The following is a 23557-nucleotide window of genomic DNA, read 5'->3' on the forward strand; positions in this document are numbered from 1 at the left end:
TGGGCATTGGTTCCTGGGACTCTGTACTTGAACCCAGAGATATTGGAGTAAAGGGAGCAAAATGTAGCCGGGGGGCTAAGCCTGCCTGGCTTCACCCATTGAGTAGAAGAGTGTGGAAGTGTGTGTGTGTGTGAGAGGAAAAGCATGACAGCAAAAGGAGTAAGGGAATATACAGTAAAGAATCAGACCGTGTGTGTGTGTGTGTGTGTGTGTGTGTGTAAGTGTTAATTTTCTAAAAAGTTCTTAACTGGGGATGATTTAAACAACCCAACCCCTCCTTACTTCTGCCCCCGGGACATTTATGAATATCTGGAGACAGTTAAATTTACGCACTGGTGAAAGGATGTGAGAGCTTTGTTTATTTGTACCTTCTTTAGTTCCTTTAAAAAAATATATATATATGTATATATATATACATATATATATATTTTAAGATTTTATTTATTTATTTGACAGACAGAGATCACAAGTAGGCAGAGAGGCAGGCAGAGAGAGAGAGAGAGAGAGAGAGGAGGAAGCAGGCTCCCTGCAGAGCAGAGAGCACGATGTGGGGCTTGATCCCAGGACCCTGGGATCATGACCTGAGCCGAAGGCAGAGGCTTTAACCCACTGAGCCACCCGGGTGCCCCTAAAAAAATTTTTTTAAAAATATTTTTTGTTTATTTAATTGACAGAGAGCAGAGCGAGTAAGAGAGCATGACTGTGGGGAGGTAAAGAGAGAGAGGAAGAAGCAGACTCCCTACTGAGCAGGGAGCCCAATAAGGGGCTCCATCCCAGAACCCCAGGATCATGACCTGAGCCAAAGGCAGATGCTTAACCCACTGAGCCACCCAGGCACCCCATAGTTCCTTTGAGACAGATGGTTTTTAACTGGATCCAGTTTCCTTCTCATCTGTCAGAGTTTTATTCATCCTTCCAGATGAGTGAAAGGATCCTGACCCAACTCCCCTGACATTTTGTTATATTACTTAGCTCACCATGTATAGTACTTTCATAAGCCTTTTTCTCCCATCAAGGACTGTGGTTTTTTAAATTTACTTTTATCTTCCATTTCTAATGTGGTGACAATTGAGTAAATGATGAATACTTGAATCTATTGCATCTCTTTGATTCTGTTTCCTAATGTCTTACATTATCTATTGACTTAATAGAGAACTGGCTGATGGACTAGATTGTTAATTTTGATCTAAATTAACTTACCGAAAGCTTTTGAAAGTTTGAAGTTACAGAGGAGCACTGGTGTAAAGAAGACAGGTACAATTGATAATTGTACATGGTAACCTTGGCTGGCTTATTAATTTTTTCTCTTGAAGGAGAGAATAAAGCTCTCAAGTCCTACAGCTATTGAAACAGTGAGAAATACTTTCTAAAATTTGAACTTGGTTAGCGATTAAGCTTAACATCCACTTCCCATCTTCCCCCATCATTACCTTGAACATGGGGGACATTTGCCTTGGACAGGGACAGCTGAGGCACTTGAAGGCCACAGAAGCAATCATCTACTTAACATGCAGTAGTCAGCCTTTGTGAAATATCACCCCTGATGCTGGGTGCTTATCTTTTATGGAACAGCTTGCAAATCCTAATTGTTTTAAACTGGCTCTGAGGAAAAGAGACTTGAGAATCAATAAATTATAGCTCTCATACATACAAATGTGCATCATTATAATGAAGATAGTCTGACGGCTCTTTAGGTCAAATAACAAAAGAAGTGGACTTGAGTTTGTAAAGACTCCCCAACAGTCCTCCTGCAGGGTTGAACGTAGTTGCACTCTCTGATCTGTTCAGGTTTGCATATGGACATTTGTTTTTGATGGATCCTCAGTGGGAGTGAATTGATGAGGGTTCATTACTTGCTCTGGTGGCTGTCTGTCTTCTTTATAAGGTTCATTAAGACAGAAGCAACAATATTTATGCCTTTAAATACTGATGTGTTGGGAACAGCTAAATAAACTGCTCTAAGAATTGTACCATCTGGGGGCGCCTGGGTGGCTCAGTGGGTTAAGCCGCTGCCTTCGGCTCAGGTCATGATCTCGGGGTCCTGGGATCGAGTCCCGCATCGGGTTCTCTGCTCAGCGGAGATCCTGCTTCCCTCTCTCTCTCTCTGCCTGCCTCTCCGTCTACTTGTGATCTCTCTCTGTCAAATAAATAAATAAAATCTTTAAAAAAAAAAAAAAAAAAAAAAAAAAGAATTGTACCATCTGGTTTCAGACTAACCGCTTTCTCTAAGACTCCGGAGACTTTCACCCAAGGCCACCCATCTTAGTCCTTTCTAGAGTCTTGGAAAAACCTCAGCATTTGAAAAGCAGACAGCATGAATGTTATCATCTTCTCATCAAAGAGAAATTTTATTGTACCAGTAGGTGGTAGTAAGCTGCGGAGAACATTACTGCTTTTTCTTCAGTTGAAGGAAATGCCTTTCTCACCTTTAACCAGGATTTAGATGATTCCACTCGTTTAAATTGTTCTTAAATAAATAAACAGTTCTTGAAAGAGTTCTTCAGGCAGTCTTCAATTTTAGCAACTCCTTTTTTCCTTTTTTTCTGTCAACATATGTCATGCTCAAATTCATGATGTTGAGAACAGAGTTCTAATCCAACTGAACTTTCTTCTTTTAAATCTTTAACCATAGTGATAGATTTTTCTTGAGCATACAGTGATGTTTTTCTACTCGTCTTAGTAATTTCTCTTTGGGCTTCAAATTGTAATTGTGATTAAATATCATTCTCAACCCATTTTTAATTTGTTTCTCAAAGCAGAATTTGATTGCATAAGCTATGTCAGTGCACATTAGTATACTTTCACATAGTCCTTCAACTTTTAAGTTTGTTCCAGTATTTAGAATGTTTAAGAAAGTCAGTTTTTGAATCTAATGACTGTCCTTCAGCAAAATTGCAAAGATGGAATCATACATGATTAAACAATATTATTTTTTTAGCTTATAAACTCATGATACATGGTTTCTTTCGTCATGGAACAGTAGACACTGACATTGTGAGCCCATTTCTTTAGCTTATCAGTTGGTTAGGACTAATGACATGACCCCACATAGGTAGGTGTGAGGGGACTCAGTAGTTGATCAAGAAAGTTGCTTGGGAGAAGGAAACAATTATCAACAAAAAGGGAGTTCTGAATACAGCTTTTATTTAAACACATTTTCCAGGGTGCCTGGGTGGCTCAGTGGGTTAAGCCCCTGCCTTCGGCTCAGGTCATGATCTCAGAGTCCTGGGATCGAGTCCCGCATCGGGCTCTCTGCTCAGCAGGGAGCCTGCTTCCCTCTCTCTCTCTCTCTGCCTGCCTCTCCGTCTACTTGTGATCTCTCTCTGTCAAATAAATAAATAAAATCTTAAAAAAAAAATAAACACATTTTCCAGGCTGTCATCCTGTTATTAATCTGTTATCTCTGCAGGTTATGTTTATATTTTTTTTCTTTTAAGTATATATTATATTTTTCTTTTTGATTATACAGTCATCATGGAAAATTCAGGAAAGGCAGAAAAATCAGGAAAGATAGGAATGTTTGAAAACATAGAAATTGACTATAAATGCTAGATAGTAAATATACTTTTGGTTTCTTTTCTTACCCTTTTGTTGTTGCCTTTTCCTGCTCCTTTAAATTTGTTTACTGATAATTTATATTCATGTATAGCCTGCATATGATGTTTATTACAAAACTCATACTTTTGTCTTTGTGTTGCTATAAAATGTCTCCAGAAATAGACTTTTTTTGTGTCTGTACGCTGTTTCATTGCATTAGAGTTACTGTATTTTAACCATTCTTTTATAATTTGAAATTTAAGTTTTTATTTTACCTCTATTATAACTTCTCAGTAAATATCCTTACATATAAATTCGGTATGTATTCAGATGATTTTGTTAGGGGAAATTTTTGGAAGTCTAGTTAGTTAGGTGATACATACAAACTACCCTTGATACATACTGCCTGCTTTTATCAGACAAGTTTATATCAATTTACACATTCCCATTAGAACAGTAAAGGAGTGCTCTTTCCCTGACAACCTGGCTAACCATAGATATTATTATTTAACAGGAAACAACTTAATAGGCTAGAAAAGCATTTCATTGTTTAATTTACATTTTAGGTTAATTAGGTAGAACAGTTTTTTTATAGCCATGCATAGTGTTTACTTATGTGACCAGTCTCAATAAACTTTTATCAACATGGAATAAATCTAGTGCTCTGGGTACAATTTCACTGGGGAGGAGATTTTCAGAAACCTGGTCAATTTTTATTAATGCCACTGATAGTAGGATATTCAATATTTTTAAAATTAATTTTTAAAATTGTAATCTAAAATAAAATAGTCTTAATGGAATGAAGTGTGTGTAATTGGCACTTACTGCATTGTGCTTTTTTTTTTTTTTAGTCAGTTATATTAAGGGGCTCTTCGGAACTACTTTAATGGCTCTCCATGTATTCATTCCAGGTTCTTATTATGTGGCTGGCACGAGCCCCTTGCCAATTCTAGTAGCTGCTCTTTTCTCTGGTGTTTATCTCTCGCTCCTTCAGCTCTGTGTCTGGGGAGTGGTGGTGCTGGCTGATGAGACATGGCATCTTTTGATAAGGTTGGATTTCTGCCACCACAGCTGCCTTCTGAATTGTGACACTTAGGGTGGGTGCTCTCTCAGCTTCGAGGGTCACATTTGACCTTGTGAGTTGTCAATAGTAGTTGGAATAAGTGCTCAATTTTTATCAACAATGAAAATGATCTAATTTCTGTTTTTTTAATGGGTTTTTAATGTTTCTTCAACATTTATGACACTTATGTATAATTAAGGCGCTTAGATGGTTGCTGAATGTTTCATATTTTGTATTAAAAAAAGCCATCAGAATTCTCAGATCGTTTTCATCTTACATCTTGATATCTTTACAGGAGTTCCATCAGATGCAGGAGTTTGAACATCTTTTGTTGCTCAGAGTAATTGAAAGTAATAGCCGAAGACTTTGTGTGTGTGTACCAGTGAAATTCATGCTGGAAAGTGTGATTTTATCTTATTAAAAGTATGTAATCCCTAGTAGGGGTAAGTGAGAGATCTTTCTTTTTGTATTGTGTGACAATTACACATAATTTAGTTCAGTTCTTTAGTTAATGCTGCTAAGTTTTACTGTTTTCAAGTTAAATTCAGATACCTCATGTTTTCACTTGTTAATAGTTACCAACTGATTATAAAGTGTGTTCCTTAAGAAAGACTGTGAGGTATATTCACCTGCAGTAAAAGTATACATTGGAGAGTTAAATACAAAATCATGCTAGTGATTGTCCCTGATGTGAGGCAGGAATACTACTGGGTGGAGGGTGGGGTGAAAATGTATTAAGACTTTATTTATAATGTTCTAAGTATTTTATTAAAAATATTAGAAGGATACATGTCAGAATTGGAAATAATAACTATATATATTTTAAATTTTGTTAGGTGACATAGGGTGCAATATTGGTTTCTGGAGTAGAGTTCAGTGATTCATCAGTTATATACAACACCCATTGCTCATAACAACAGGTGTCCTCTTTGATACCCATCATCTGTCTGGCCCGTCCCCCATCTACCTCCTTCCATCAACCTTCAATTTCAGTTCTCTATTGTTAAGAGTCACTTGCGGCTTCTTCTTCTTTTTCTTTTAAAAATTAGTTTCAGTGGTAGAATTTAATGATTCATGAGTTGGATATAACACCCAGTGCTCATTATATCAAGTGCCCTCCTTAATGCCCATCACACAATTATACCTTCCAGGACCCACCTCCGCTCCAGCAACCTTCAGTTTGTTTCCTAAAGTTTGGTGCCCCTTATGGTTTGCCTCCCTCTCAATTTTCATCTCGTTTTATTTTTCCTTCCCTTCCTCTATGTTCATCTATTTTGTTAAGTTCCACATATAAGTGAAATCATACAATATTTGCCTTTCTGTGACTTATTTCACTTATCATAATACCCTTTAGTTCCATCCATGTTGTTGCAAATGACAAGATTTCAGTCTTTTTAATGTCTGAGTAATATTCCAGTGTGTGTTTGTGTGCGTGTGTATGCACATACAAATATATAATCACACACACACCACATCTTCTTTATTCATTCATCTGATCATAGACATCTGGGCTCTTTCCATAGTGTAGCTGTTGTGGACATTGCTGCTATAAACACTGCAGTGCAGGTGCCCCTTTGAATCACCACGTTTATATCCTTTAGATAAATACCTGGTAGTGCAGTTTTTGGGTCGTAGGGTAGCTCTATTTTCAGCTTTTTGAGGAACCTCCATACTATTTTCCAGAGTGGCTGCACCAGTTTGCATTCCTACCAGCAGTGTAAGAGGGTTCCCCTTCTGCATTCTTGCCAACATCTGTTGTTTCCTGACTTGTTAAGTTTAGCCATTCTGACTGGTGTGGGGTGGTATCTCATTGTGGTTTTGATTTGTCTTTCCCTGATGCTGAGTATTTTTTCAAGTGTCTGTTGGCCATTTGTATGTTATCTTTGGAGAAATGCCTGTTCATGTCTTCTGCCCATTTCTTGAGTGTTCTTTGGGTGTTGAGTTTGATAAGACATTTGCAAATATCTTCTTCCATTCTGTCAGTAATCTTTTGTTTTGTTGACTGTTTTCTTTGCTGTGCAAAAGCTTTTTATCTTTTTTAAAAATTTAATTTAAATACTTTTTTTTATTAATCATTTTTTAAAATTTATTTTCAGCATAACAGTATTCATTGTTTTTGTACCACACCCGGTGCTCCATGCAATCCGTGCCCTCTCTAATACCCACCACCTGGTTTCCCCAACCTCCTACCCACCCCCCCCCCCACCTCTTCAAACCCTTCAGATTGTTTTTCAGAGTCCATAGTCTCTCATGGTTCACCTCCCCTTGCAATTTCCCCCAACTCCCTTCTCCTAACTCCCCATGTCCTCCATGCTATTTGTTATGCTCCACAAATAAGTGAAACCATATGATAATTGACTCTCTCTGCTTGACTTATTTCACTCAGCATAATCTCTTCCAGTCCTGTCCATGTTGCTACAAAAGTTGGGTATTCATCCTTTCTGATGGAGGCATAATACTCCATAGTGTATATGGACCACATCTTCCTTATCCATTCGTCCCTTGAAGGGCATCTTGGTTCTTTCCACAGTTTGGCAACCGTGGCCATTGCTGCTATAAACATTGGGGTACAGATGGCCCTTCTTTTCACTACATCTGTATCTTTGGGATCTTGATGAAATCCCAGTAGTTCATTTTTGCCTTTGTTTCCCTTGGAGACGTGTCTAGTAAGAAGTTCCTGCAGTTGAGGTCAAAGAGGTTTCTGCCTGTGTTCTCCTCTAGGATTCTGATGGATTTCTGTCTCACATTGAGGTCCTTAATCCATTTTGAGTTTATTTTTGTGTATGGTGTAAGAAATTGGTTCAGTTTCATTCTTCTGCATGTGGCTGTCCAATTTTCCCAACACAATTTGTTGGAGACTGTCTTTTTTTCCATTGGAAATTCTTTCCCTCTCTGTTGAAGATTAGTTGATTGTAGAGTTGAGGGTCCATTTCTGGGTTTTCTATTCTAGTCCATTGATCTATGTGTCTGTTTTTGTGGCAGTACCATACTATCTTGGTATTCCCAGCTTTGTAATATAGCTTGAAGTTCTGAATTGTGATGCTTCCAGCTTTGGTTTTCTTTTTCAATATTTTTTTACTTTGACCATTTGGGGTCTTTTCTGGTTCCATACAAGTTTTAGGATTGTTTGTTCCAGCTGTATTAAAAATGCTGATGGTATTTTGATAGGGATTGCATTCAATGTGTAGGTTACTTTGGGTAGCATAGATATTTTAACCATATATGTTCTTCCAGTACATGAGCATGGAATGTTTTTTCATTTCTTTGTGTCGTTTCTTTCTTAAGTGTTCTGTAGTTTTTTGTTTTGTTTTGTTTAAGATTTTATTTGTCAGAGAAGAGCACAACAGGGGGAGGAGTAGGCAGAGAGAGAAGCAGGCTCCCTGCTTAGTAAGGAGCCTGATGCAGGACTCGATCCCAGGACCCTGGGATCATGACCTCAGCTGAAGGCAGATGCTTTAGAGTTTTTAAGAGTATAGATTCTTTTACTTCTTTAGTCAGGTTTATTCCTTGGTATCTTATGGTTTTGGTGCAATTATAGACTCCTTAATATCTCTTTCTTCTACTTCATTATTAGGGTATAGAAATGCAACTGACTCCTGTGTGTTGATTTTATATCCTGTGACTTTGCTGAATTCCTGTATCAGTTCTAGCAGTTTTGGGGGGGAAGTCTTTTGGGTTTTCTACATGCAGTATCATGTCATCTGTGAAGAGTGAGAGTTTGACTTCTTTACCAATTTGTATGCCTCTGTTGTTGTTGTTGTCTGATTGCTGTGGGTAGGACTTGCAGTTCTATGTTGAATAAAATTGGTGAGAGTGGACATCACTGTCATATTCCTGATGTGGGGGAAAGCTTTCAGTTTTTCCCTTTTGAGAATGGTAGTCACTGTGGGTTGTTTTTTTTTTTTTTTTTTTTTTTTTGTATGTAACTTTTATGATGTTGAGGTATGTTCCTTCTATCCCTACACTGCAGAGAGTTTTTATCAGAAAATGCTGGTTCTTCTGCTTTCACTAATGGAGAATGCTGGAAAGTGTTTTAACTTAAACAATTTTAGGTCATATGGTATCAGTTTATAAGACAGACACATAGGAAGTAATTTCCTCAGTTTAAAAGGTGAACTTTATATTTAATATTTCTCCTCAAATACATTCTTTTGGACTTAAACAATTGTGATCCAGGAAAAGCAAAGCTAAATAATTCTGGTTCATGTTTCCTGATGTGGGAGGGAACTACACTTTAGGCAGTGTAACTTTGGACTTGTGTGCAGGAGATGGGAGGCACAAAGCAGAGGAGATCGGTGCAGCAGTGGTTGAGAGACCTGCACAGGGGACAGACAGGAGTCTGACAGCATAATCTCTAGCCCTCTCTCTGCTGTTAGAAGTTCCATTGATTCTTTTTCTGTTACTGCAAAGACAGACTGTATTTCACTTAAAAAAAACAAACAAAAAAACCCCCCCAAAACCCTAAACTTACAACAAAGTTCCTTGCTTATCTTTTTATTTAGTTTTATTTAATCTAACATTTAAAAACATAAATGCTTTCATGAATTGCTCTAGGATCTATTTATACTTAACAAATTCCCTTTATCTTTGTTTTAGATGTATGGTAATGTACTACCCAGATGCATTCAGAATAAAGATTCAAAAAATCCAGAGTATTCTAGATCAGTAATGAAAGTTTTCATCACACTATATGTAATAAGCCAGAAAAAATGGCCATATAAATTTATAGATTTTTAGGAAGTTTATAACAGTGTTAAAGATTGTTAAGCCCCCATTAAGCAAAAAATGAAATTGGAATACTCCGTAAACTTCCACTTTTGATCAATGAGTCTTCTCTGATGCTTTTTCTGCTCCAAATATATTTTTTTCTTAAAATTCCGTAAAAGATTTTCTGAAACTTTTGATGTTGTCTTCTCATGAAATAATTTTCTTTTGCATTAAATCAAATATTGAGGTAAGGATGGAAAGAAAGCATATTTAGAGAATTTTCTACTGATGAAACTATACTCAGGATGTTTGGCTTTCTGTTTTGGTGGATCAAGATGCCATCTTCTCACATAGTTGTTTTTATGGAGTTTGTACCTCTGTTATAGCATTTGTTTAATTCTGTATTTTAAATTAGGGTGCATGGGGAGGGCCTGGCTGGCTCAGTTGGTAGGGCATGGGACTCTTGATCTCAGGGTTGTGAGTTTAAGCCCCACATTGGGTGTGGAGATTACTGAAAAATAAAATCTTAAAAAAAAAAATTAGTTAAAGTGCATAGGAGTGTTCACTATACACTGCACGGGGTTCTCTTATTTTAGGTCATTCTGCGAGTGTTGTATTTTTGTTTAAAGACACCCATATTCTTATAGCTTGGTGGAATGGACTTCAGACCAGTATTGAGACCTGCAGGTCCTACCTTAGAGAATGACTTTTTTTTCAATTGTAGTGATGCCAATCTAACCCTAACCTGTCCCTTCTATCAGCAGTGTTGTTAGTAAGATTAGGTGAGATACTATATGTGAAAGTGCTTTTAAAATTTCAGAGCATTGCCCAAAACCAAGGCATTATTGTTACTTGTAACCATGACTAAAATCATATCTGAGGAATTCCTCTCTTAAAGCAGAAAAAATGAAGGAGAGAGAACTACATGGGGAAGTGACTTGTGTTTTCAAGGTACATATTTAGAAATTATGATATGCCAAAGGACTGATGTAATACTTAAAAAGATCAAAATGCAAATAGTTAATTTAATCTCATATTTCCATGCTCTTTACTGTTTGATTGACCTTGACCTTGCTTTGTTTTAAGGATTGTGTACATCAATGGCAGAATCCTCCAGCGATTCAGACCACTTTCGCACTCGTGATCGATTGAGTCGATGGACTGCCAGGTCAACATACAGGGAATCTCTAAGTCGTCCTACAGTAGGCGTCACCAAGAAGATCAACACTATAACAAGTACTCTACAGGTTAGTTAAACTGTGGTTGCTTGTAATAGGTTTTAAATAGTTTTGAGAAGTAGTTTTGGTCAGCCTATTAGTTTTTTTGCTGCTATAACAAATTACCATAAAACTAATTGTATAATTAAGTAATTATTTATAATTAATTAATAATTAAAATAACAAGGTTTTTTTTTTTATAGTTCTGTACATCAAACCTGACACTGGTCTTAGTGGACCCAAATCAGGGTTTAGTAGGGCTACATTCCTTTCTGGAGACACTAGGGGAGTATCTGTTCCTTGCCTTTCCTAGATTTCAGAGACTGCCCACATTTCTTAAGGCTCTCTTCCTTCATCTTCAAAGCTAGCAAGGACAGGTTGAGTCTTTATCACATCACATCACTCTTGAGTACTCTTCTGTTTCCCTCTTCTACTTTTAAGGACACTTGTGATTACCTTGGGTTCACCCAGTAATCCACGACAATCCCCCCCACCCCTGTCTCAAGGTTCTTAACTTAAGATATGTATCAAATATGCAAAATCCCTTTTGTCATGTAAGGTAACATATACACAAGTTAAGGATTAGGACTTGGGCATCTTTGGGGGCCATTATTCTGCCTAACACAATCAGTAAAGATATTTGAAATATATGATAGGTTGTGGAAGTGTTTTGGGATAAGGCAACATGTGCAAATAAAATGTGTGGGAGTAAAACGAGTATGAACTACCACAGTTTAGCTTATTGTGGACATGTGCTTTTAGAGAAATTGTTCATATTTTGGCCAGGCAGATTATTCAGGAATGAACAATACTGAGATGCCATTTTTATGCAGAGGCTAACTTTTGACTGTGTTTGGAATTTTGAATGGTGGCAGTTTATATCCTTTTCATAGAAAGGACTTGGGAAATGAGGTGGGGGAAGGGTAACACAACCAAGCTGGGCAAAAGAAAAAGAGTTTTTTTCCCTACCTGTTAATCTCTTATTTTTGCTTGCCTGCATAAGCAAGGATTTTGACTTTTAATTGCTTTGGGTTAGTATGCTTAGATAAGAGGAGGCTAATTTCTGTTGGAGAGGCCATAATTTGACTTAAAACTCAAAGTCTTTCTTTTTAAGCTTATGTAAACTAGCATGCCATTGGATTTTTAGAGTACAAATCCTTGTTCTTTCCTACCAAAGAGACACATTAGTAAGTATGTATTTTTGAGAGAAATACCTTCATTAATCTCTCAGTTAAAACCTGGCTCATTTGGGTGGAAACACTTTTTGTTGTGATTAGAACTAAAATTGTTTATAGCTAAAGGTTTAAGGATACTTTTTTTTTTCTTTTTTCCTAATCAAGTTCTGAGGTGAAGTTATAATTGAAATAACATTGATCCTAATGATTTGCTTCTCTGTACCTAGTCTATTAGGTTTATTCTCTCAGGATTCCTTTTCTATAAAAAAGGTGTGAATTAGGTGCACAAATTAATAATGAAGAACCTTATTGTTGCCAACTGATTATGGAAACTTGGATAAGGATTTAAATTGTGTGCTTCAGTCAATTGTAGATGGATTTGGGTTTCTCTCTCAGTTTTTTTTTTAAATACTTATTTGATTTGTAAAGTATATTAATATCTAACTTAAGTATGATATAAATTGTATCTTTTACAAATGGTTAACTTAGCTATTTGATATACTACAAGGGCTAAGAAAAACACTGGAACAATTAATAAAATCCATTTTCTTTTTTAAGGACACCAATCGGAACCTGAGACAAGTAGACCAGATGCTTGGACAGTATCGAGAATATAGTAATGGACAGACGGGTGCTATAGAACACGTGAGGATGTTTACATATGTTTGCCTTTTTTCTTACATATCTTTTTGGAAAGCAGTTGTTGAGAAATAGGGAGGTGAGTTTAAGAATGGAACCATTGTGAACCCCTTTAGCTTTTAGATTGCTTTACTGTTTTTTAGTAATTAGCTTGTCAAATGGATTGCCAGTTAGCTTATATAGATTAGATTCTGTTGAATTTGAAAGTTTAAAGTCAGAGGAAGAAGAATTTAGGACATTAGTTATACTGAGACTTACTAAATTTGGGCCACTGATACCCCTCCTGGGAGTTAAGAATTTTATGGATGGTTTATTTTAAAGTAATACACGTTCATTGATTATATAAATTTTAAAAACTTTCTTAGCCCTTGAGTTCCACTCCAAGGACGTAGCAATTTGACAGTTTCTTGTATATCTTTCCTAGCAGTTTCTATGCGTGTATACATATAACTACCATATTAATAATGAGAATTAATTATTTGCTTTTAATTTATTAGTGAAAACTTAAGCAGCATTAACTAATATCAGGCACAAACTTACTTTCTCATGCTCAATATTAGATGCTTAATTGTGGCAGCAGATTTCCTTTGAATGGAGGAATTGGGAAATTATGTATTAGGTAAACTTCTGTATAGATAAACATTTAAAACGCAAAATGTAATCTGTGGCATTCAGCCTCTGTGGTATGCCTAAAGTCAAAACCACTCTTGGGATGTGGTTTTATATATGGAAAGTAAATAAAATCAACAGGTGTTTATTTCCTTCTGAGTTAAAAGTACATAGAATACAAAGCTATTCATTAAAAATAAGACACAGGAAGCAAGAGTCTTTTCTTTAGCTTTAGGTCTATTCCTTAGTCTGGTCTACAGTCTGTTCCTCGTTTCCCCAAATTCTTGTTCTTTTAAAACAGTTGATTCTCAATGATTTTTTCCCTGCAGCATACTAGAAGGGTATGTCATTCATTGCCTTATGTTATACTTACTCATTAGAACAATGATTTTTACCCTGCCACCTGTAAATTACCTGGAGTGATATCTGCCATAATCTATGGGATTATGTATAAATTGGAAAGAATATTTCTCACAAATGATTTTGATGGGCTCTTCAGTGAAAATTGCTTTCTTAACATTAAACTGCTATGGAATTTATCCTACCCAAAAAGGAGGGTTTTTGTTATTTATTTGTTTATTTACTTTTTAAAATCTGTGTATGTTTAGGGAGGGACCCTGGAGAGTGATTTCTTTTTTTGTTTCCTTAATCTTTTGGTGGCTATGCTGTAACTCATACCAGTCTTGCTATAGATCCTGCTGTTTTTTTTTTTTTTCTTTTTTTCTCCTAAACATCCTGAAACAGGTTAATCCAGTTTTTAACCACTGTTCAATGTTAAAAAATTTCTCCATTCTACATACACATTGCCTTGTTGAAATTAGCATTTCTTTTTTTTTAAAATAGAAGAGATTTCCTAGAAAATGAGACCAATTCTTTTGCTGTAGGGAAGACAAAGATTTTTATTAACTAAGATTTTGTAAATGATTCTGTTGCTAAACTTCAGGAAATGGGTAAGTGAGGTGTGTGTGCATACATATACACATTTAATATCTGTTTTTATTGGGATTTAACTTTGTAAACCTAATTTGCAGTGGGTGAGGGGAAATACAAATATTTGATGTAGCATTTCCCTTTTGGGTTGATCTCCCTCAACAAGAGAACTGGGAGAATTACTCCTGTTGATTTATAAGGCCTCAGGGTCAAGAGTCATGTTGGGTTACTTTTTTGATGACTTCTTGAACTGTACATAATTTCACCTTGTTCCTTTAAATCTTTATGACTGACAATCCTAAATTTCCTTCTTTGCTTTTTTTTTTTTTTTTTAAAGAGTGAGAAAGAAAGCATTTGAGCTGGGGTGTGGTGTGGCCAGAGAGAGAGGGAGAGAATTTTTTTTTAAGATTTTTTTTTTTAAGATTTTTTTTTTTTTTTTTTGATAGAAATTACGAGTAGGCAGAGAGGCAGGCAGAGAAAGGATGGGGGGTGGGGAGCAGGCTCTCTGCTGAGCAGAGAGCCAGATGCAGGGCTCGATCCCAGGACCCTGGGATCATGACCTGAGCCAAAGGCAGAGGCTTAACGCACTGAGCCACCCAGGCACCCCACTTCTTTGCTTATTATATGTGAAGGCCTCTCTCTGAGGAGTTGAGCAGTGTTAAAGCATCAGTGATGCAGTCCATGGGGTCTCATAGAGAAGCAGTACCTCCCTTTCCATAGGCTCTTTGGAAATGTCTCCATATGCTTATTAGTATATCCTAGGCACTTTTATATTAGCCCATTTAGTTCTCTCAACAATCCTATTAGATAGATACTATTATTATCCTCACCTACATGCTGAAAAAATTGTTGCACAGAATGGTTACTAACTTGCCCATGGTCTCAAGGTTAGTTAGTGACACAGCCATGGGTGGAATGTTACCCTGAAGCTTAGCATCAGGATTCATTTACTTCTCTGAGTCATGGTTGCTCACATTTGTGTGATGTTGTGAGTTCATATTTCTGAAAATTGGGATTTTGGATTCAGAGTTTGAAGGCTTATATACTTTATGTCGACAACCTGGATTTTAGAGATCATATTACCTGATAGAAAAACAGAAGCCCACTGTCACACAAGTCATTAATGTTACAGCTGCTACAATGTCTAGAATGCGTTTTAGATGAAACAAATCCAGAAACACAATGGGGAAGAAATATGGCACTGAGCTAGGATTGGCATTGACAGATTGTCAAAGTTGGTGGTTCTAGCTGCCACTTAGGCGATGTGGAAGGTTCTGCAAGTTGCCTACATCAGCATCAGTTTTCCCCTTCCTTCTAAATAACAGCCATTGATTTTTCACCATCATTTTCTGCAGCTGTTCCAGCCAATGAGCCATATTTAGTTGGATAGTATGTCTTAGGATCTTTGGGTGCAATGAACTTCGACTTTATGGAAGTGTCATCTTGCATTATTTCTCATGCTGCAAATTTCTTGGGAGGTCTGTGAACACTTGGGCAAAAGAGGACCTGTGGGGAAGGTTTTATTTGGAAGCTTACTATGAAGATTTGGAACTTATTGTAGTCCCATATTAAATAGTGCAATATATAAGCTTAGTGCTTAAAGTATTTCTAGAACTGTGTGTTCCTATTCATGAGAGAACAGGGTCTATTTTTTGTTTAATGTTATAAAAATGGAATGCCCTCAAGGAAGAATATTAAAAAAAAAAGAATATTCAACATAAAAAGTTCGTACCTCTGCAGTGGAAATTTGGACTGTGGCTGCAGCTACACCAGTTAATATTGGTTTTATGAGAAAAACAGAGTTGTCTTCAATTAAATCAGCAGACTGGTTAAGTTCATTTTTAAGGTAAAGATTGATGAGAATATAGTAATATCAAATTAGAACTTAGAGACTTGCATTAATAGGTAATTTTTCTTCTAATTAAGTACTCTGATTAAAATTTCCCTTTGGGAGTGATAGGATCTTGCCATCTGGCATATGGACTTCGAAAGAATTTGAATGTTAAATAATAAAGTGCAGGTTTTTTCTTATATTCAGTGGGTTTCAGTTCTCAGATATAATTAGTGATATCCCAGAAGGATGATGGTAATGGTTTAGGGCCAGGCACAAACCACTTGTAATATCTCAAAGTGGAAGGTACCTGCCCCTTTTTTTCTGGCTGAATTTTACCAATTATCCTGAGGGTGAGAAGAGTTCAGTTTAATGTTAAGTAGTAAGAATCTATTAATAAATTATAATCAAGCAGTTAAATCCAGCAGCGACTTTCTTATTGTAAATATATTTTGATCTTAGGAGTTAGGTTCTTAGAGTCTTATATTTAAAGTTATATTACCAAGTCCTTCATGAAATTGCTGGACAGGAGAGTAATTTTTATAGAACTTTGCTTTGAGGCTAGTGGAAAAATGTGGACTCTGGAGTCAGATTTGAAATTTAATCCTGATTTTTTCTACTAGAATACTTTAGTGACTTTGGACAAGGTATTAAACTTTTATAAACTTGAGTTTTGTCATTTGAAAAATGAACATAGTCCTATATCCCTCATTATAACTAACATTTATTAAGGTGGTCACACTGTTTAGACACTTCCTAAACATTCATGTCTTTGTTGTTTCTTTAATTCATTCAGTAATCCCTACCTTTAAGCCTTTGCTATGTTCTTAATGTAGTACTTGGTATATATATTCTAGCCACTCAAAACAGGTGGGCCTAAACCCAGTTTCATTTGTGTGTCATTGTGACAATAAACAACATAGCGTGTTGCAACACTCACAGGGATAAGTATGTCTGATTATTTTGACTTCAAAGTATATGCTAAGTTAGACAACACAGATAATAATGCTTTTTGTCTGTCTTCTGTTCATGAGTATGATGAAGTTCTTTATTAAGAACACATTCCAGTGTCATGAGTGCTCATTTACTGATACTTAAATTATTACTTACAAATATTGTAAGAATACTTTCAAAATTATGATTAGAATTTGTGTGATATATGGGCTTTGAATATATAGGATTTCATTTTAAAAACAAAATAGTTACGTAAATAAAAATGTATCATTTGAAAGGGAATTTCTCCATTTTGGGAATACTATTATGGGCTTATATTTCCATAAATCAGCATATGGAGAGAGGTTAGGCAAAGCAGCTGGAGCTAATAATCTTTTGGTAAATAATAAAATAGTAGCAGCCATTTCAAAAATACATTTCAGTAACAGATGGTGGTACCAGAAAAATGTGCAAACCATAAATTTTCACTCTTATTTAATTTTTTAAGACTCCTTCTCCTCCTCTTCCTTGCTTTTAATGGTAGAACACAAATAGACTGAAAGGAACCAAAATAGAGCTGATACAATTAACTGCTCTATAAGCAAAGTATTTTGCAGTCTGTTGTCAGATAAACTTTGGCATCTGTAAAGAAATAGGCAGTGAAGGAAGCCAGGCATAAAAGCACTTAATCAAAGTGCCTGTGGATGACATCATTATCCTAGACAGAATTTTTAAGATCACTACTTTTCTGCTTACACTTTTGCCCTGGATTTTGTCAAGCTGACCTCTAACATTTGTAAATCTAAGTACTTCAACTTTTTTTTTTTTTAAGATTTTACTTATTTATTTCACAGAGAGAGATCACAAGTAGGCAGAGAGGCAGGCAGAGAGAGAGGGGGAAACAGGTTCCCCGCTGAGCAAAGAACCCTATGCGGGGCTCGATCCCAGGACCCTGAGATCATGACCTGAGCCGAAGGTAGAGGCTTAACCCGCTGAGCCACGCAGGCGCCCCTATATGTCATTATTATAGGTTCATCTAAACTTACAACACAAACTTTCTGTAGTCACTGGTGCTATGTATATTGTGAATATTTGTTAAATATTGACTCTTTACTGTTAGGTGAAAACAAAACTCAATCTTTAGGCAGAATATTTTCCAATTTCTGCTTAACTCTGCAGCTAAGTGAGTGTAGTTCTCTTACATGAGCAAATTTGCATGCATTTCTGTAGAATCTATGTTAGGGTATGTTTTCTTCTTGGTATGCAAATTAGATAATTTGGAGTAAGGAGAGCATCGGAAGAAACTAAATGGGATCTTTATATTTTCCAAAATTCAAGCCTATTTTAAAGATTTATGTATTTGAGAGAGAGAAAGAGAAGGTGCATGTGTGCACATTCGCACACAAACGGGGAGGGTCAGAGCAAGAGAGGGAGAGAGAATCCTTGAGCAGACTCTGTGCTGAGTGTGGAGCTCTACATGGGGCTTGATCCGGGGACCCTGAGATCACAACCTGAGCCAAAACCAAGAGTCGGCCATGGCTGACTGAGCTGCCCAGGCACCCACAAGCCTACTTTAAAGTGCAGTATTTATAATTTTTGCCAAGGTTATTGCTGGCTTTTTTTTTTTTAAGTTGTGTTTTTCATTTGTGTGGAAGCTAATTATTTGATGATTATTTGGTAGCTACTATATGTGTGTGTGAATAATGACTACTAGTTTGTTTCCATTATGGTCTCTATGGAATAATGGTTAATATTTTTTTAAGAATTTTCTAGTAACTATTTTTCCTGTGATTTTTTTCTCTCTCACAATGAGCTAGTCAAAGATGGAATTAGTTGTGAATTTGTGACATACAATGATTATTAGTGAAGCACTTACTGTTGCTATGTATTTACCAAGAAAGTTTATACATGTGGTTCTTTGCCACATTTTTCTCATTTTTTCTTATTGAAGCCGAATTTTATTGAATGATTTATCTTAGGAATTTCTGATACTGTTTGTGGAGTTGGTGCCTAGTTTCCTACTGTTTACTGTTGCTTGGAAACCTTATCTTCCTAGGGACTGGTCAAGAAGTTTGCTAGTACAGGGCTGCCTGGGTGGCTCAGTGGTTGAAGCCTCTGCCTTCAGCTCGGGTCATGATCTCAGGGTCCTGGGATCGAGTCCCGTATCGGGCTCTCTGCTGGGCGGGGAGCCTGCTTCCTCCTCCCTCTCTCTCTCTCTCTTCCTCTCTGCCTACTTGTGATCTCTATCTGTTAAATAAAATCTTTAAAAAAAAAAAAAGTTTGCTAGTACAAATTTTGGAAAGTAGGACCCCTGGGTGTCTCAATTGGTTAAGTGACTGTCTTTGGCTTCGGTCGTGATCCTGGAGTTCCAGGATCCAGCCCTGCATCAGGCTCCCCACTCAGTGGGGAGCCTGCTTATCCCTCTGACCCTACCCCTCTCATGCTCTCTCTCTCGCTCGCTCTCTCTCAAATAAATAAATAAAATCTTAAAAAAAAAAGAATCTTGAAAAGTCATAATTTTTTTTAATTTATTTTTTATTTTTCAAAGATTTTGTTTATTTATTTGATAGTGATCACAAGTAGGCAGAGAAGCAGGCAGAGAGAGAGAGGGAAACAGGCTCCCCACCAAGCAGAGAGCCCGATGCAGGACTCGATCCCAGGACCCTGGGATCATGACCTGAACTGAAGGCAGAGGCTTTAACCCACTGAGTCACCCAGGTGCCCCGAAAGTCAGTATTTTAAACAAACCAGAGTTCTAGGGCCAGGTAGGTAGAGTTAGCATATATTTTCCCTGGGTACTAAATGCATGGAGCAGCTGTTTGAGGACTCTGAAAAGTAAATACAGGCAGTCCTTGTTGCATGGTTTGATGTGCATGTGTTTCACTTCCCAGTTTGGTCAAATAACATCAGCCTCCCAAATAACACAATTTGGAATTTCTGTTAACAAAGTTTATTAACTAGGAGTAACTGCAAAAAGCACACGCTTTGCTACTAGCTCTTCAGTTCACGCATTACTATCTAAATAAGAGATCATTGAAGTCTGTTGTTGTTTGGTTACAGATAGCAAAGCATACAGTTGTGTTACTTCCTTGCCTTCTAATGATAAACCTGTAGTGTGCTACTTTATAAAAATTAATAGTAATAAAGGGATTGGCTAACAGTGCAACAATAAAGTGAAAAGTGATAATGCTGGAAGTGAAATGTGAATTATGAAGGAGTTCTATGTGGAGTCATAAAGAAGTAGCTGCTGTTAATGGGAATATTGATGCTGCTGCTCTTCAAGAATCCCTAGACATACAGCCAGCCAGAGGAATTTAGTGAAATCATTTCTAAGGAATGACAGTTCTTCTAAAGAGTTTCTCCAGATTAAGACATCCCATTTTTTCATTCCATTTATTTTTTTGCTCTTCTATGCATTGCCTACAATCTTCATAGTAAAAACTACTACATATTGAGCAAACTAGTCTTTCCCAGGCTTTGTTCTAATTATTTTACATACTGTCTTACTGTTCCCTTAAAAAAAAAAAAAAGTGAGACTTTAGCTTACATGGTGTGAAATACGTGGATAGGAACTGAAGCAGAAGCAGCGCAGCTGAGGAAATCACTGCCAGGCTTCCCCCTGGTCTTTCTGATTCACGATGTTTTCAATGACCATACCTCTTATTTGGAGTACCCATTGGCAACTGGATGATTTCCTTTCAGAGATTTGCTTTGCAATGTAGTTGGTCCTTTTGAGTAACATACTGTTTCAGTTCATTAAACTTCTGCTTTGTCTCTAGTTAGAGACTTTGACATAGAGCCATCACAGAAATTTTAGAGCTCTATGAGAATTTGAAAGTTTTATATTTTTATTTATTTATTCATTCATTTTTTTATTTTTAAGGAATGTATTTATTTATATGACAGACTGAAAGAGCACAAGGATGGGGAGCAGCAGAAGGAGAGGGAGCAGGGAGCCTGATGTGGGGCTCAATTTCAGGACTCTGGGCTCATGACCCAAGCTGAAGGCAGACACTTAACCAATTGAGCCACCCAGCACCCTGATATTTTTATTTTAATGTTAATCTAAAAGCTTTGGTGGTTTTACACAATTTCATTTATCTACTAGTTTCCAAAATAATGAGTTGATTTGCTAGCATGCTCTAGTAGTGACCAGGGTTTTTTTTCAGCATGGGGATCATTAACTCACAAATTTATGCATATTTGAAGTGTTTGAATCCATTGTAGTTAATATTACCATTGATACTCAAGTTATTTTATCATTGCCTAGAGGGAGACTTCTGGACCTCTAAGTTTAAGAACATGTTTTGACAATTTGGGTAAACCACCTTATAATTGCCATTCAATTTCAGTGCCCAAGTTTTATTTGCATTTGTACTAGTACATAATAGTAATGTTTCAGTTATTGTAGTCTAATATCAAATGAATGCATATAAATGAATAGACCTAATATGTAAATAATACTTTCATCTCAAGTTGAGGTGAAAAATGTGGCATAACATTTTCTATGATGCTGCTTTTACAGGCTTTCAGATAAGGGAAATAGGTGGAAAATGGAATCATCATTTGGTACCTGCACAGATAGCCACTCTAAACTCTTAGAACCTGTACCATTGGAGTCAGTACCACAGACTTGTGTGGAGCATTGGTTTAGCATTCAGCAAAATAACATCATCCATCATAGTAAAGTAAATTAATCTTAAATTGAGTTTTATTAGTGTTTTTTAATTTTTTTAAAATTTCATTTCAAGTTTGGTTTGCTTTAGGACCTAGTTAGGGGTTAAAATCCTAAAGAATTTATTTATTTATTTATTTATTTATTTATTTATTTTTTAAAGATTTTATTTATTTATTTGACAGAGATCACAAGTAGGCAGAGAAGCAGGCAGAGAGAGAGGAGGAAGCAGACTCTCTGCTGAGCAGAGAGCCCGATGCGGGGCTCGATCCCAGGACCCTGGGATCATGACCTGAGCCGAAGGTAGAGGCTTTAACCCACTGAGCCACCCAGGTGCCCCAAAATCCTAAAGAATTTAAAACAATTTTTATAATTTTATTTTTTCTTTATCTGTTTTTATGTTTTAGGAGTTATCAGATCAGTTTCATACATTACAATTAGATTTTGTGTAGTATCTCTTGTGTTATTGCTACTTTGTGTAGATTTTTTTTAAAGATTTTATTTATTTATTTGAGATAGAGTGAGAGAGAGAGCACAAGTGCTGGGAGGGAGTGTCGGAGGGAGAGGCACAAGCAGACACCCAATGAGCTGGGAGCTGGACACTGGGCTTGATTCCAGGACTCAAGATCATAACCTGAGCCCAAGGCAGATGCTTAACCAACTGAGCCACCCAGATGTCCCATTAAGTGTAGATTATAATTCAGTTATATTTTCAGTTTTGTATTTTAGGTGGAGGACCTGTTTTTATCATGATATTTACAGGATGATTAATTATTTATCTCGTTTACCTTTTACATTATAGTTTTTGGTATTTTTATATCAACCTGTTCATCTATTCAGTGGTGTATGATAGATCTTTTTAGAATTTTAAAATGAGGTTGCCAAATAGTTTGTCTAACTTTTTATCTTATTTATGAAATGATTAAATTTCCAACATCTTCTAGGTTTTGGGGTAATGGATCATTTCTCTTATTCTGTAATATTTTCCAGGTGGTTCCATGATGGTTTTTTGTTACTGTTGTTATTAGTAAGGAGTGTGTGTGTGTGTGTGTGTGTGTGTGAATTCATTTTATTCATCAGCTTTTAGCTATAGTTTAGGATTTGTTAGCAGTAAGCCCACATGAAAAGGATGATGGCAAGTTCTGCTTCTGGCATTGGTAAGGAAGATTATTTTGGATAACCTATCCTATTCAGAACAACTAGAAAGGCAATAAATAAATAAATAAAATTATGAATGTATCAGAGAACAACCAAGCAAGTAAAGAATATTATAGTCTGGATCTCGTAAAGATCTGTCAAAAATGGAAGTCCAGAAGGATGAGTTGTGCATTTGTGACTCTTCTTCCCTTAAGGCAGGGATTTCAAAAGAGATGGTTAGAAGCAGAGAGGATAGTATCAAAGCTATCAGTAGACTGGAGAGCCCAGGGAGACCAAAACTGGAGTTAAGGAATCTTCAAGTTTTCACTGGAGACCCCAAAGAATGATAGCTTAGGAAAAATGATGAGGTGAAAATGAGAGAAGTCATGAACCGAAAATGGACCTGTTCTGATGGGGCAGAAGGCCAGATTTGAATCATCTTGGTTCCTGACTAGATTAAGGTTATTTGGGTTTCCTAGTGACCGTAGCCTGGCTTCCTGCTAGAAGCAAAACCAAATCCCTTCTGGAGGAAGATGTCATCATCAGAGCTTTAAATAACCACCACAGTTTTTCAAATATAATGTCTATTGCATGATAACCACACATAAGAAAATGTAAGAGAAGACTGAAAATCAATGGAAAAGAACAGACAGTAGAAACATACTTGATAGTATAAAAATATGTGATTAACCTATTCAAGAAATTAAAAGACAAGATTGAGAATTTTGACAAAGAATAGGAAACTCCAAAAATGAACTAAATGAAGATTATAGAAACTGAGTAATATAACTAAAATAAGCAAATAAATAAATTAAAACCAATCCCGTTAAAGTATGGATTAAATAACAGTTGGTATTACATTGAAGAGAGAATTCATGAATTTGGCCAACATAAGTTACTCAAAAAAGAAAAATGGACAAATGAAAGGGTGAATAATGTAGAAAAGAGCATGATTGACATATAGGATTTGGTAAAAAGATAACTTGAATATAACTAAGGTTTCAGAAAGAGAGAGAGAGGAGAGAAAGGGGCAGAAACAGTGTTTGAAGAGATGATAGCTGAGAATTTATAACACAGGAAAGATATCAAGGTACAGATTCCATG

The 23557-nt window shown here is 36.4% G+C and overlaps 1 protein-coding gene across 11 annotated transcripts in view; it reads left to right on the forward strand.

Moving 5' to 3' along the window:
• CEP128 (centrosomal protein 128) overlaps nt 1-23557 on the forward strand; it is a 404915-nt gene that overhangs the window by 10978 nt on the left and 370380 nt on the right. For 10 of the 11 annotated variants that reach the window (XR_007128480.1, XM_047735544.1, XM_047735551.1 and 7 more), the window contains exons 3-5: nt 4896-5043; nt 10394-10554; nt 12258-12344. Coding sequence is in view for 10 of the 11 variants with exons in the window: in XM_047735544.1 (XP_047591500.1) it covers nt 10408-10554; nt 12258-12344 (234 nt within the window). In the remaining variant the exon portion in view is untranslated. The remainder of the gene's footprint in view (nt 1-4895; nt 5044-10393; nt 10555-12257; nt 12345-23557) is intronic. The other variant, XM_047735543.1, reaches the window with a different exon arrangement.

Source organism: Lutra lutra, chromosome 7 (genome assembly GCF_902655055.1).
Source record: "Lutra lutra chromosome 7, mLutLut1.2, whole genome shotgun sequence".
NCBI classification, from domain to species: domain Eukaryota; kingdom Metazoa; phylum Chordata; class Mammalia; order Carnivora; family Mustelidae; genus Lutra; species Lutra lutra.